At 42.8% G+C, this 13,138-nt stretch overlaps 1 protein-coding gene across 3 annotated transcripts in view; it reads left to right on the forward strand.

The window, feature by feature from the left end:
* RC3H1 (ring finger and CCCH-type domains 1) overlaps positions 1–9,895 on the forward strand; it is a 59,969-nt gene extending 50,074 nt beyond the window's left edge. For 2 of the 3 annotated variants that reach the window (XM_035122421.3, XM_088674851.1), the window contains 8 exons: positions 872–1,030; positions 2,086–2,238; positions 3,299–3,512; positions 4,661–4,754; positions 4,890–5,019; positions 6,419–6,589; positions 7,637–7,743; positions 9,016–9,871. In XM_035122421.3, coding sequence (XP_034978312.1) covers positions 872–1,030; positions 2,086–2,238; positions 3,299–3,512; positions 4,661–4,754; positions 4,890–5,019; positions 6,419–6,589; positions 7,637–7,743; positions 9,016–9,169 — 1,182 coding nt within the window. In that variant the 3' untranslated portion in view covers positions 9,170–9,871. Of the gene's footprint in view, positions 1–871; positions 1,031–2,085; positions 2,239–3,298; positions 3,513–4,660; positions 4,755–4,889; positions 5,020–6,418; positions 6,590–7,636; positions 7,744–9,015 lie in introns of all 3 variants that reach the window. The other variant, XM_035122423.3, reaches the window with a different exon arrangement.
* Positions 9,896–13,138: the final 3,243 nt, after the last annotated feature.

The following is a 13,138-nucleotide window of genomic DNA, read 5'->3' on the forward strand; positions in this document are numbered from 1 at the left end:
GAGCGAGGCCCCGGCCTCCGCTAAGCCATCTGAGGGCCTCCGGTGCTGCAGCGGAGGCCTTCCTTGGCCTCGAACACCTCGGGTTACTTACTTCCGGGTTTCGGTTGTTCGTAAACCGAATGTTCGTAACCCGAGGTGTTCGTAAACCGAGGTTCCACTGTAATTAAAAATACATTTATTTATTTTTTAATTTTTATCATTTCTTTTTGCCTCTGCTACCCATGTGGGACATACAGAGAGGGACGGCTTGCCCTTAGTTGCTGAAAATGAGAGGTCAAGTTTGCACTGTATTCCCACTCAAAAAATTCTGGACCAGAACCATAGCTTCCATTGGTGAGCGAAGACCCGCTCCTTTCTGGCAGCTTAGACTTTCTCCAGAAACACGGGCATTTTTGTTAGAGGAACAAGATGATATTTTCTTCCAGCCTGACTCTGAGGTCTTGAGGCATACAAAGTGGGGTTCTAGCACATCCTCATCCAAAGATCTCCAATTTGAGGGCTGGGACTTCTTTACTTACACATCATTGGAGACTTTGCCACACAGGGTGCAGAGTACAGTCTCTGTCTTAGAACTGAATTTCTGCAGAGAATCAAGGGGAATACTGTCCCCTTCTGGAGTGAATTGCAGAGGCTATTATGGTCAACTCCAGAGTTTTGGAGGAGCAGAATGCTCAAATATAAAGCATTCTAGACTTCAGATTTGGACAAAAATACACCCCCTCCGTGCTTAGTCTTGTTCATTGTCGTTGATGTCTAACAATTGTGGATTGTGGGCTGCAGCTTTAGATTCACATGTAGAATGGATAATTGATTGTGTCTTAAATTTTAAATGTTTTAAGTATTACTTTTCAAAATGATATTCTGTCTTCAGGAGCCTTATAGCCGGCCTCCCCCTCAGCCTCATCCCAGTCTAGATGATTTGCACCGACGACGAAAGGAGATCATGGCCCAGCTAGAGGAAAGGAAGGTCATCTCCCCACCTCCTTTTGCACCATCACCAACTCTGCCTCACTCTTTACACACTGATGAGGTGAACATGTTTTTAAAATGATTTTAAAATATAGCTGTTGCTTTAGTAATAGTCATGGAAGTAGGTTTAGTAATGAACAGGGGTGTCAGATTTGATGACGTGAACATGCGTGAGGGCCAACCAAAGTTGTTGACCTTTTTTTAGGATTGAAGTTATTGACCTTTTCTACAATTTTACCCCAAAAGCTGAGCTTTTCCGGGGATTTTTATACCCAGGATTAAACCAACCGGCAGGCTGGATTAGGCCCCTGAAACAGACTTTGGACATGCCTGGTAATGAACAATGAATGTAAACTGACATGCAGGGAGAAAGGTGCATTTGAACCATGTCCTGCCAGAATCTCACTGCATCCAGCCATGTGTAGGAGAGAGAGTGCACACACATGCATTGGACAGAACAGCATGATCAGCATGAATTGCTTAGAATTGTCCACATGATCTGAGCCTATGCACATTGGATTTTAAAGATGTGCACCCTATTTAAATGTTATGCCACATGTGGAGATTCAGTGGCTTGGGAAACAGGAGGGTCTTGTCAGATTGTGTGGGGAAAGAAGGCGTACTCTCACTTGCCCACCATGCTTCAGATGCATCATGTCTAAACTGGGCTAGAGACATAGTAATGAGAGCTTCAGAGAAATACTGTGCCATCAGTGTCCCTTTTTAGAGCTGACTTCTAAATAAGCCAGTCCAATAGAATGGCCTCCCAATTTTAGTGGCACATTGAATGCACTCATTATATTTGAAGGTTTTTTGTATTAACAGCCATATTTCATGTTCCCATTAAATATTAGAATGGTGTTAACTAGGCTTGTGATGTTGGGCGCATTTATTTACATTTTATGCAAATTTATGCAAGAAATACCATATACAATAGCCATACTGGAAGTGTCTGAACACTTTCAAACCACTTTGTCTCTTGTGCTATTTCAGAGTCAATTTAGAAGTTTAGTGGAGGCACATAGGATTTTTTAAAATTTAATTTTAGTACTATTGCAATAACTGAATGTTATTCTTCTCCTTCACTTACAAAAATGGACTTTGGTTTTTTTGCAGTATATAGATGAAGATCTGAAGGTAGCTGGCAAATACAAAGGAAATGATTATAGCCAGTACTCTCCCTGGTCATGTGAAACCATTGGCTCCTACATTGGAACCAAAGATGCAAAACCCAAAGACACAGCAGCAGTGGGACTTGTTGAGATGGGGGTAAGCATGCAGAGAAGACCAAACGATCAGTGCCAGAGGGTGCTATTCAAATGGACCTTGTACCAGAAGGGCAGATTATAATAAGTTGGCTTTAGCATGCAGTAAATCCTAGCTCTAGACTATTTGTTAAAAGGTGTGGACCACGTTAGTGTTATGGTTCTGAACCATGTGTCACAAGAGAACTGTTTGTGTGCTGTGAAAAGAGAAAAAGGTATCTACTCCGAGAAAGCTGTTTGCTGTGTCTCTATCTGATTCCCTGCTCTAGCCTTGCCTCCTTCATCAACTTGTGTGTGCTGAGCCAAAACGCCCCCCTTCCTGTCTTTCTGCCACTCCATTTGCACTCAAGTAAAATGAGGGCAACATTTCAACATTTTTTAATGGTGTGTGTGTGGTGGTGGTGGGGTTAACCAGAATTGGAGAACGGGGTTGGATGTAGCCCTGACTGTGTTCTGCTCCTCTTGGAGATCCTCAGCTGTGTGAGAGATACAGTGGTACCTCTACTTACGAATAACTCTACTTACAAATGTTTCTACTTACGAATGGAGCTCCGTCCGCCATCTTGGATGCAGTTTAGATAGGATTTTTTCTACTTACGAATTTTTTCTCCCAATGCATTCCTATGGGATTCGACTTACAATTTTTTTCTACTTACAAATGTGCGTTTGGAACGCATTAAATTCGTAAGTAGAGGTACCACTGTACTGCATTCTGGGAAGAAGGAGAATAGTGGGCTCCAACGGTATAACCTTCCAACGGAACAGCAGTATATAAATGTTTTAATTTATCTTTAATATCAATTTGTCTTTGGTAGCGGTTTGGGCAGCCACATAAAATATTATAGAATATTAAAATATTAAAGGGTCCAAGAGAAATCCTAGAAGGTGTTCATTTTTTAAAAGTGTATCTAGATTTTGAAAGAAATTTGTTGGAACAGGGTCTTTCTGCACATGTGCCCCCACCCCCAGTTCCCTGTGAAATGATAATTTTATTCTTACTGAGACGAGTTAGTTAAAATGGAGAATCTTGCTTATAATCCCCTATTTTTGGTTCACCCTCCCAGAACGTGGATAGCAAGGGAATGCGAGACCAGCGTTTGGATTTGCAGAGGAGAGCAGCAGAGACTGGTGACGATGATCTTATTCCATTTGGAGATCGGCCTACGGTATCAAGGTTTGGTGCCATCTCACGTACATCTAAGGCGATGTATCAGAACCCTGGCCCCATGCAAGCCATGACAGTCCAAGGGGCATCTACAAAGCCAGGCAACATTTCAGGTATGCAGTGTACCCCTTTGGAGGCCGGCTTTCTTTTGCAGTAGGCTTTCATCAGTCCTGAAGTGTAGAATTAGGAGTTGCTAATAGACACACAAATTTAGAATTTCCTGTAGGAGCCTCCTCACTTCAGCCATAACCTTGGGAGACATTCCACAGCTAGTTGGTGTTTGTACCTGTGCTTCTTCAACTAAAGCCTGTATGCCATGTGGCAAATGGTTCAAAAATTGAGAAATCCGAAAACGGGTTTGTGAAATGACATAGGGAGAGACTTTTTAATAATTCTCTGTGAGCTAATGTAAACCCTTGAGCGTGCCTGAAGTTCCTCCTTGAGTCCCAGTGCTTGTCTGCAGCATGAAGAAGATGGGAGCTCTGCCTTGTATAGTGATTTCAGCTTAAGTGGGGGCAGTTTGGACAGAGAAGCATAGGGAGGCATTTGGGACACACACTGTACCAAGTGGATACATGGCCCTGCTGCGCTGCCACTTACTCAGCATACTCACTGTGGCAAACCTGTGAGTGAGCCTTTTAGTGACATATAAGCAAATTCTAAATGTTATGTCCAGGCATCCCCAAACTGCAGCCCTCCAGATGTTTTGGCCTATAACTCCCATGATCCCTAGCTAACAGGACCAGTGGTCAGGGATGATGGGAATTGTAGTCCAAAACATCTGGAGGGCCGAAGTTTGGGGATGCCTGGTTTATGTCCTACATGCAAAAGTCAGCGTAGATTTTGCCAATACCCCTTTAGCCTACGTAAGCAGCCTTTCCCCAGGCTAGAAGTAATGAGTGTTTGTTTTTTTTGCTCCCTCTGCAGATCTATCTTTCTTTTTTGAAAGCTGGAATGGGTATTTTAAAGGTCTCCAACATTCTCTGTGGTGTTGTTCAACTGCTCTTTGGTCTTTTCTTCCATTCCCATCCCAGTCACCAAACATTTTATGGTGGCTGTTTTAAAAGGAGATGGAAATATGACCCAGATCTGTCAGTATTTTTGCAGACTTTCTTCAATATACATTTTTTCACAAAAGGAAAGAAAAATCAGTTAATATTACATACATTGCCTTAGCAACTGTGCAACTTCATCTTCTCTACCATAAATATAAGTCATTTGAATCAGCACTTTTTAATAGCCCTTTCCAATTGCTTTGTAGATTACAGCCCTTATGAAACACACAGTGCATGGGGAGGTTCGCCATATTCACCTCATCAAAACATACCTTCTTCTCAGGGACGCCCTAGTGACAGGTAAGAGTGTCCAAACGAGGATCCAAACCTGCTGTGTTTGGGTGGACAATACTATACAAGTTTTTGTCTTTTCTAATGCCTTGAAAAGGGAGAACTGAAACATTTGCTTCTTTTTCAAATTCTCTGTCATCAAAGGGAGAGATTGTCTATGACAGACGTGGCTGGCCATGGGAAGCCTTTGCCCTCATCTGAGAGGGAACAGCAGCTTCGACTTGAACTGCAGCAGCTAAACCATCAGATTAGCCAGCAGACACGAGGACTGGAGGTTAGTTACCTAATATTGCACTAGATAATATGCAAACACCAAAGATGCCTGTAACTATTTTGTGACAGACATTTCTGAAATATTAATGCTTCAGTGCTAAGACCTTTAAGATGAAATCATTCAAACACATTTTCATATATATGTATATATAATTCAATTCTTAATTTCAGATGTCATTTAGATACCAGTATGCTTATATTTTATTTGTTCAGCTAGGTACAGATCAGTCCAAATTAGGCAGAAATAATTTGTTTTAGTGCAGTGGTTCTCAGGCTAGGAGCAACTCAATCAACATTGAATGATTTGCTGCAGACTCCTGTGCACTGCTACGTAACATGGAGGATGTTCTAGGACGCAGTCAGCTGATTACCAAACCTATTTGGCCTCCCTGCTGCCCTTTATGAACACTTCTTGAGCACCACTCCTGCAACTACAGGTTGCAAGGGAAGATCACTGGTGATAGGGAAACTATATTTTAAGGAAGCTTAACTGCCATCACCTCCTTCTCATTAAGTAACCTCTAGTAAGCTTCCAAGAAATCGCAGAAAGCCACTGCTTCAAAACCAGGATGTGGGGTGCATGGGGTCTCAGGACTCTAGTCAGATGCTTGGTTAAGTCAGCTTCACCACAGCACCAGCTTGCAGTAAACTTGATTACAGTGAGACGCCTTGAGCAAGGTGGCCAATCCCGGCACGTGTCAGATTTTTGCACAAAGCTTAAACAGGACACACCACCGTGCTTCTCTTTCAGTCACGCAATGAAATCTGTGGACAGTAGGGACAGAACAGAGAAAAGAACATGGATTCACTACCTCAAGGAGGAGTGATGGCGTCTAGCTTGGATAGCTTCACTAAGAGCTGGTTTCTTAATGGCTAATAACTGTGACAGTTAAATGGAACCGCCATGTTCCAAGTGTACCTATGAATTTTGGGGGGGAAACAGCAGGATGGTGCTCGCTATCTTTTCTCACTTGTGAGCTTCCCACGTGCACCTGGCTGCCTCCTTCCAGAAAGAGAGTGCTGAACTAAATGAACCCTTGGCCTGATTCAGCAATGAACGTCTTGTGTCAGTGCTGTTTGCTTTTGTCTCACATCTTTCTTAGAGCATGGATCCAGGCATCACCACATACGCTACGAGCTGAAATGAAAGATTGTTCACAAAGCTTGGGGAAAGGGCTTGCATGTTTCACAAGCTACTGTATATTTCTGATTTAAGATTATATTCATGGGTGTGTGAAACATTCTTGGGAGTAATGACCAATTTGTGTATTTCATATGAGAAAGAAGGAAGGTTGGGTTTTGGGAACCAAGCAATACTCTTGAAATTTGGCCTCATCCTCATGTCTGCATGGTGTTTTTTCTGTGCTCAGTTGTGTATGTGCTTCGCTTTGTGCATTTAGGCTGTTAGTAACAGGCTGCTGTTGCAGAGGGAGGCGACCCCCTTGGCAGGCCAGCCACAGCCCCCACCGCCACCTCCTAAGTGGCCTGGAATGATCTCAAGTGAACAGCTGAGCTTGGAGCTGCACCAGGTGGAGAGGGAGATCGGGAAGAGAACCCGGGAGCTGAGCATGGTGAGTGTTTAGCAGGGTGAGCAGAGCAGATTGAAAAAGAAACTGCTGTTGCTGGGTGAGTTCCTCAAAGGTGTTATTCTAGATAACAGCTTCCCGTGTTAACTCTTCTTATTTAATTTAAATATTCTGACTTCTGTAGCTTTGCAGGTCCCCCCCCCCCCTTATAATATATTATATAGTGCCAGGGTAATTGAAAGGCTCACTCCCGCCCCCCTTGGCAAGTGAATGAGGTGATAACGAGGCTTTCAAGTTTTACTACTATTTGGGACAGATTAGCATAGAGGAAATTGGAGAATGAGGAAAGTAATCAAGCAGAGGGTAGGTAACTCTTTCCTTGGTGGGTATTCCTACCTCACACTAGCAGTTTAAATAGTAATACTGCTTTGCATGATTGCATGTGTTTCTAATTGGAAGCTAAAGGTTGCATTTCAGCGGACTAAATCTATTTTTGTTAATTCTTAGTGTGTGATACAAGTTGAACACGTGCAGTCAGAAGTAAGCACCAATACATCAGGTCATGTCACCTGACAGATCAGGGATATGAACCCAGGTCTCCCTAGCCAAATTCCATATGCTGATAACTACACCACCTTTGCCAGCTCACCATTATATAATTGTCAGCTGATCCCTATAAAATTGGATATTTATCATAAAATGGATCAACACGGTCTCATATTTAGACTCTCCTAGGAAGCCTGGCTAGGAGTTCTCATGATGAGCTCCTGGAGTTCAAAACTGTCCCACTGCATGCACTGTGTTGCAGCCTGGGCACCACACCTGTTAGTTGACATTTGGAAATGGAGCAGTGGTTTTCAAGCCTGTGGTGATAGAATTCTTTAGCTTTTGCTGCTTGATACATGTGCTTTTGTGTATCCTGAACAAATGGACAGGGCAGATATGTCTCAGATGTTCCCTTGCCCTGCAGCTTTTGTGTGAGTTGGTTTGTGCAGTGGTTTTAGAATTATCCCATTCCTCATCTGTGAAACAAGCATAGAAAACCTCTTACCTGCATTTAGTGAACTGTACATATTCCCATTCTTGCCCTAGGAGAGTCAGTCTTCATTGGAAGTGAAAAGCAAAGTGAGTGCCAGTAAGCAGACAGAAAATGGACAGCAAAGCAAGGTACCAGCTGAGGATGTTGCACTTACATTCAGGTAATAGCACTGGTCTTCAACTGGTGGGTCACAGCCTGATCCAAGGTGGGTCACAACAGGAGCACTATCACCATGCAAACATATGCAGTCACAGAGCACACAGTAGCCTGTCAAATTTATTTTGCCCAGTTACCATCTCTGTCTATGCTCTGCTTTGAACTAGTGGTTGTGACATATTACAATATTGGGGTAAAGGTAAATGTAAAGGGACCCCTGACCATTAGGTCCAGTCGTGACCGACTCTGGGGTTGCGCGCTCATCTCGCATTATTGGCCGAGGGAGCCAGCGTATAGCTTCCAGGTCATGTGGCCAGCATGACATAGCCGTTTCTGGTGAACCAGAGCAGCACATGGAAACGCCGTTTACCTTCCCGCTGTAGCGGTTCCTATTTATCTACTTCCATTTTGACGTGCTTTCGAACTGCTAGGTTGGCAGGAGCTGGGACCAAGCAACGGGAGCTCACCCCGTCACAGGGATTCGAACCGCCGACCTTCTGATCAGCAAGCCCTAGGCTCAGTGGTTTAACCACAGCGCCACCTGGTTCCCTACACTATTGGGGTACTGCTCCCTAAATGGAGTTGAGAAGGTCCAAACAGATGCAACTTAACAAGGCAGATTAAAGATACTAAAATAAACATGGCAATATATTCTCTTTTTTCTTGTGTATTCTGTTTGTTTTGGTGATTTATTATTGTTTTATGTCTAAACATAGAAATGCATTTTAAGGTACAGTCGTGCCTTGGTTGGCGAACACCTTGCGATTCGAACGTTTTGGCTCCCGAAAGCCGCAAACCTGGAAGTGAGTGTTCCAGTTTGCGAATGTTCTTTGGAACCCGAACGCCTTCCGTGGCTTCCATTGGCTGCAGGAGCTTCCTGCAGCCAATCAGAAGCCGCACCTTGGTTTCCGATCGTTTTGGAAGTCAAACAGACTTCCAGAATGGATTCCGTTCAACTTCCGAGGTACGGCTGTATGTGGAATTTGCTTCCACCCACATGCCCTGCCTAGAAAACCAATATAGTGGAACACAACAAATGTGAGTTAAAACCAATTCCACTACCTTCAGAATGCATAATCTGTCTTCACTGAATTTGTATTTAGAGTATTCTGTATTTTACCAGACTGTACTGATCTTTTGATTGTCATTGATAGTGGCCACTTGGGACACCATGTCTTCTCAATATTGTTCTTTTTCTAAAACTTTATTCAGTTTCTTTATTTCTCTGCCTCACTGTCTTCACTGTTAATTTCCCTTTTTGGCATTCATTCTTCAGCAGTGATGTTCCAAATGGATCAGCTCCAACCCAAGAAAGCATTGGCCTCCTCTCCAGCAAAACTGCAGCTCTGAGCTTGCCGGAAGATACTGAAGCGGGAGGAGGCGACTTGGATGCCCAGAGGACAGGAGCAACGCCTACATCTGCTCCCTGAAGGAACAAAAGCATCTCTCCATTTCTGCCTGGGGTCGCCTTTACCCCTCCTTGGGATATAATGGGAGACACTGAGCAAGAGCTGCAACAATGGCAGGTCCTGAGACAATGTGCACAACACCACTACTAGAACAAACCCTGCACATAGTTCACATTAACACATTTTTTAATTAAAAAAATGAAAATTAGCAGTATCTGCAAGCAACTCTGATTAAATTTGTTTTTGTTCTGTGAATGAACTTTATTTTAATAACTTTGGATGCCTTGAATGCCAGGGCTTTAAAAGAAACAGATATTATATATATAAATATATATACACACACTCTGTTTGATTAATTGTATGATCTTAATGAGGTAGGTTTTCTCTTTTATTTTGGTATTATTACATACCCAGTATATAATTTCCTCTTTTCTTCTCCCTTCAAAACAGTCTCACTCACCACTGCTTTGTGTGAGTTTGAAAAGAAATTAGGAAGTGTTGCAATGGAGGAGGAAGCTCTCAATTGCTGTGTGTTGCAGAGTTTCTGAAAGTAACTCTCCTTAAGCATGGTAGTATATCACCATTATCCATTGTATTTTTCTAAGCATGATAGGTTTTTAATTTCAATTTGTAAACCATGTATTCAGCACCTCAACAAGCAGGTCTATTTACATGAACAAGAATGAAATAGCTGTTCCATTTCTGGTGAGGCAGCATAAATTGGCTAATACTGATTGATCCCAGCACTCTTGAAAGGCAGCCATTGCATTTCTTCTGCAGATTAAGAACACCTAAACTGAAGTGTAGAATGGCTTCGGTTGTCAGAGATGGGTTAGGTTAAGAAATTTGGGTCTCTCTGCTTCTTTGTCAGGTCTAAAGCACAACTTCCATGTTAACTTTTGTTTTGGGAAAGGATGTGGACGGCATGATACCCTAATGCAGGGAAAGCTGCTGTATCTGCCCAAGATGAGAGCTGTAGAAGTTATAGTTTGGGTGGGATGAAGCAAGAAGACAGAAAGCGCAGGCCCCTTGACTTTGTGTTCCCTCTGCATCTTTAAAGCTCCAAAGCTGCTCTTGATTGCCCCTGGTCTGTCTTGGGGTGGGGGACTTGCCTATCCCTGCTGTATTCAGTCTCTGAAAGTGAAGGCTTTCTCTGAGTAATGGGAGAGACTGACAAGGTAATAGAACTCCTTAGATTTACTTTCAGCAACTCTGTCTCAACAGCAACACCCTTCAGGATCTAGATGGGATGAAAACCTTTCTTGTTGCTGCGTATGTCATTGCATTTAAGATTGTCCTTAAAATGCCACTGTTGCAGGCAGTGATCTTACTTGTGCTGTGCATATTTTGACTTCCTCCTCTTTCCCTCCAGGTTGATATGTAGGTAGAGATGCTCTGAGTGGAAACCATTGCAAAAGCTCCCACGCATCTCTTCAGCCTACTTCTCCCATTTGGATTAGACTACTAAAACTCAGAAAGCACTGGTTATGTAATAAGTTGAAGCATTGCTTTGGTTGGGTAAAAGCATAAGTTTATTAATCTTGTTTTAGGTTGTTTTTCTTCCCTTAAACCCTTGTTGAGGTCATAGCAACCTTCAGCTATTTTGCATCTGTCGTACTGTTACATTGAACAAAATGGGGGGGGGGGATACAGTCCCCTGTTGCCTACCAGTAGGAGAGTCCAAGCAGAAGACTCTGTTGAGTAGTGATTATTTAATTTGCCCAGTCAAGGCACCGCATTTATATACTATTTCACATTGAATTTGATTATGCCCTACAGACCTGGCTGGCCAAAAATTTGATACATGTATTGGCTTGGGATTCGAGCATTCATTTTTTTATTTAAATAAAAATTATCTATATATGTATGTATATATACACATATATGTAGTTATATCTGTATATATATTGGGTATGTTTTAAGAATTTTTTCACATGAGTGCAGCTGTTATAAAACATCTGGGAGGTAGAGGCACTGAGAAAATATATCTCAAAAGGCATTTTAACAATCATCTTCAGCTTCTCTTAAATTCACACACCACTCTGTCAGAATTTTAACATGAGAAATGTTTTTTCTCCTTTTGCACTACCTTTCTTTCCCCTGGCCCTGCTTTCCACTGAAGTCTGGATAGAAATGCTTTTCTTGATGAAAATTGTTCACTTGAGGGAGTCCATCACACCTTTCTGCCTTTCCTGGTGCGGTAAAGCAAGAGTAATATCAGGGGAGCACTGAAACAAGCTAACCTTGCTTGTAAATACTATTCTTATTCCTCACAACACAGGAACTCCTTTGAATGAACCAGGGCTATGAAGGGCCTAGCCCAAAATCTCATCTTTGTTTGCAAGAAAACAATATTTAGTTAACCTTGTACATAAATTATGTAGCACTCTTTTAAAGATCTTCCCCTCCAGAGAGAGCCTAACTTGGAAAAAGAGAAAAATTGGCTTTCTGTTAGAATAATTTCATATGCAGAAAATTTTCTAACTTCAGGGAAGAGAGACTTCAGCACTTCTCAGTCATTTTAATGTGCATACTGTCAACGCGCATAAAGGGCAGGAGTGGAGCGCCTCTGGCCCATGGGTCAATTTGGGCTTGTCCAAGATTCTAATGTGGCCCAGGAGACTATATTTCATAAAGCCCGCCCACTCGACAGTCAAGTGGTGAGCAGGTGGTGTCACCTGATAGGAGGTGGGCATCCGTCCTGCTTAGTTCCGCTGTGTTGATGGTTTCTGCTTCACCTGCTGCAGGCAACCGGCACAGGCAAGCTGTTCCTTGCATAAAGCAGGACAACCTTCACCCACCCAACAGCCGCACGCTTTGTAAAGCCTGCAGAAGGCAACCAGCTGATGTGTTGCTCACTATCTTTTTCCATCTCTGTGGGCCAACTTTGACAGGAGGGTGGGTGGCCTCGCCCACCTGTCAGTGTTGGTCCATGGGGAGGGAGGGAGGGAGAAGGATCTGCCTCGCTGGGCCAAAAAGATGGTTCACCCTTGGTATAGGGGAGCAGCATCACGGTGGCAAGTCCAGCCACCCTTATCTTACATGCACTCACTAGTCTGTGTGAAATTTGCCCATGGGTGTACAAAGTGTATATGCCAAGGCTTGTCTCTTTGCTTAGGGACATTGCAAAAAGCAGTTTGTACAGAGGCTTAATCACCCTGCCATGTGTGTATTCGTTGAGCACGTGGAGGAATGGGCAGAACATGAGGGAAATGCCATTGCTGATACTGAGAAGCTTCTACTATAAAAGTACACGCTCTGAATGCGAGCTTAAAAATTAGATCTCTCAATATTTGTGTCATCCCACCCACCCACCCAGGCTGTACTCTGTGCACAGTGTCCTATCTAGGTTAACGTCCTGTTTGCACAAGCAAAGGTTTTGGTTTAATCTTTTCAAACCACATTGATCTTGGCTGAGTTTCCCATTTCCCTCATTTTTTGGTGCAAAGATTTACTCAACAAAGTTGAGCACATAAGGAATTAGGAAAAGGCTTTTAAGTTTTTCAGTGACTTTTTGGTGAAGTGTACTGGCTTTCAAGTAGAAGAATCTAATTCTCTAGTTCATCTAGTTTGTTCTTTTATAATTAGTTTTCCTAGTAAATTAGTTTGCTAGGACCTTTCAGCACTATTTAAGGTAAGGAGCTGGGTGGCAGTGAATCCTTCCTGCTTTGTAAAGGAGACAGAAAATATTGAAACCTGAGAAATAGCTGTATTCTAGTGGCATTCAAAAAGCTCTTTTCAGAATCTTTTGAGCTTGGATATTCATAAACTTGAGAAATAGAGAGACGTCTGCTGGTGTTCAAGTTGCATCAGTGGACTAGTTCCCGCCCCCCTTTCACACGGTTTCTCTCTGTTTTAAGAGAAACATCGTGACACACTAGACTTTTAAACTGTCCATGGGATCCAGACTCCGCTTCTCTTGACGCTAGCTTTATAACCTTTGTACTCTGGATGTCTTATAGCAATGAGGAAATAGGCAAACAGACATAG

The sequence above is a fragment of the Zootoca vivipara genome, chromosome 7, assembly GCF_965207765.1.
Source record: "Zootoca vivipara chromosome 7, rZooViv2.hap1.1, whole genome shotgun sequence".
In the NCBI taxonomy this organism is placed as follows: Eukaryota; Metazoa; Chordata; class Lepidosauria; order Squamata; family Lacertidae; genus Zootoca; species Zootoca vivipara.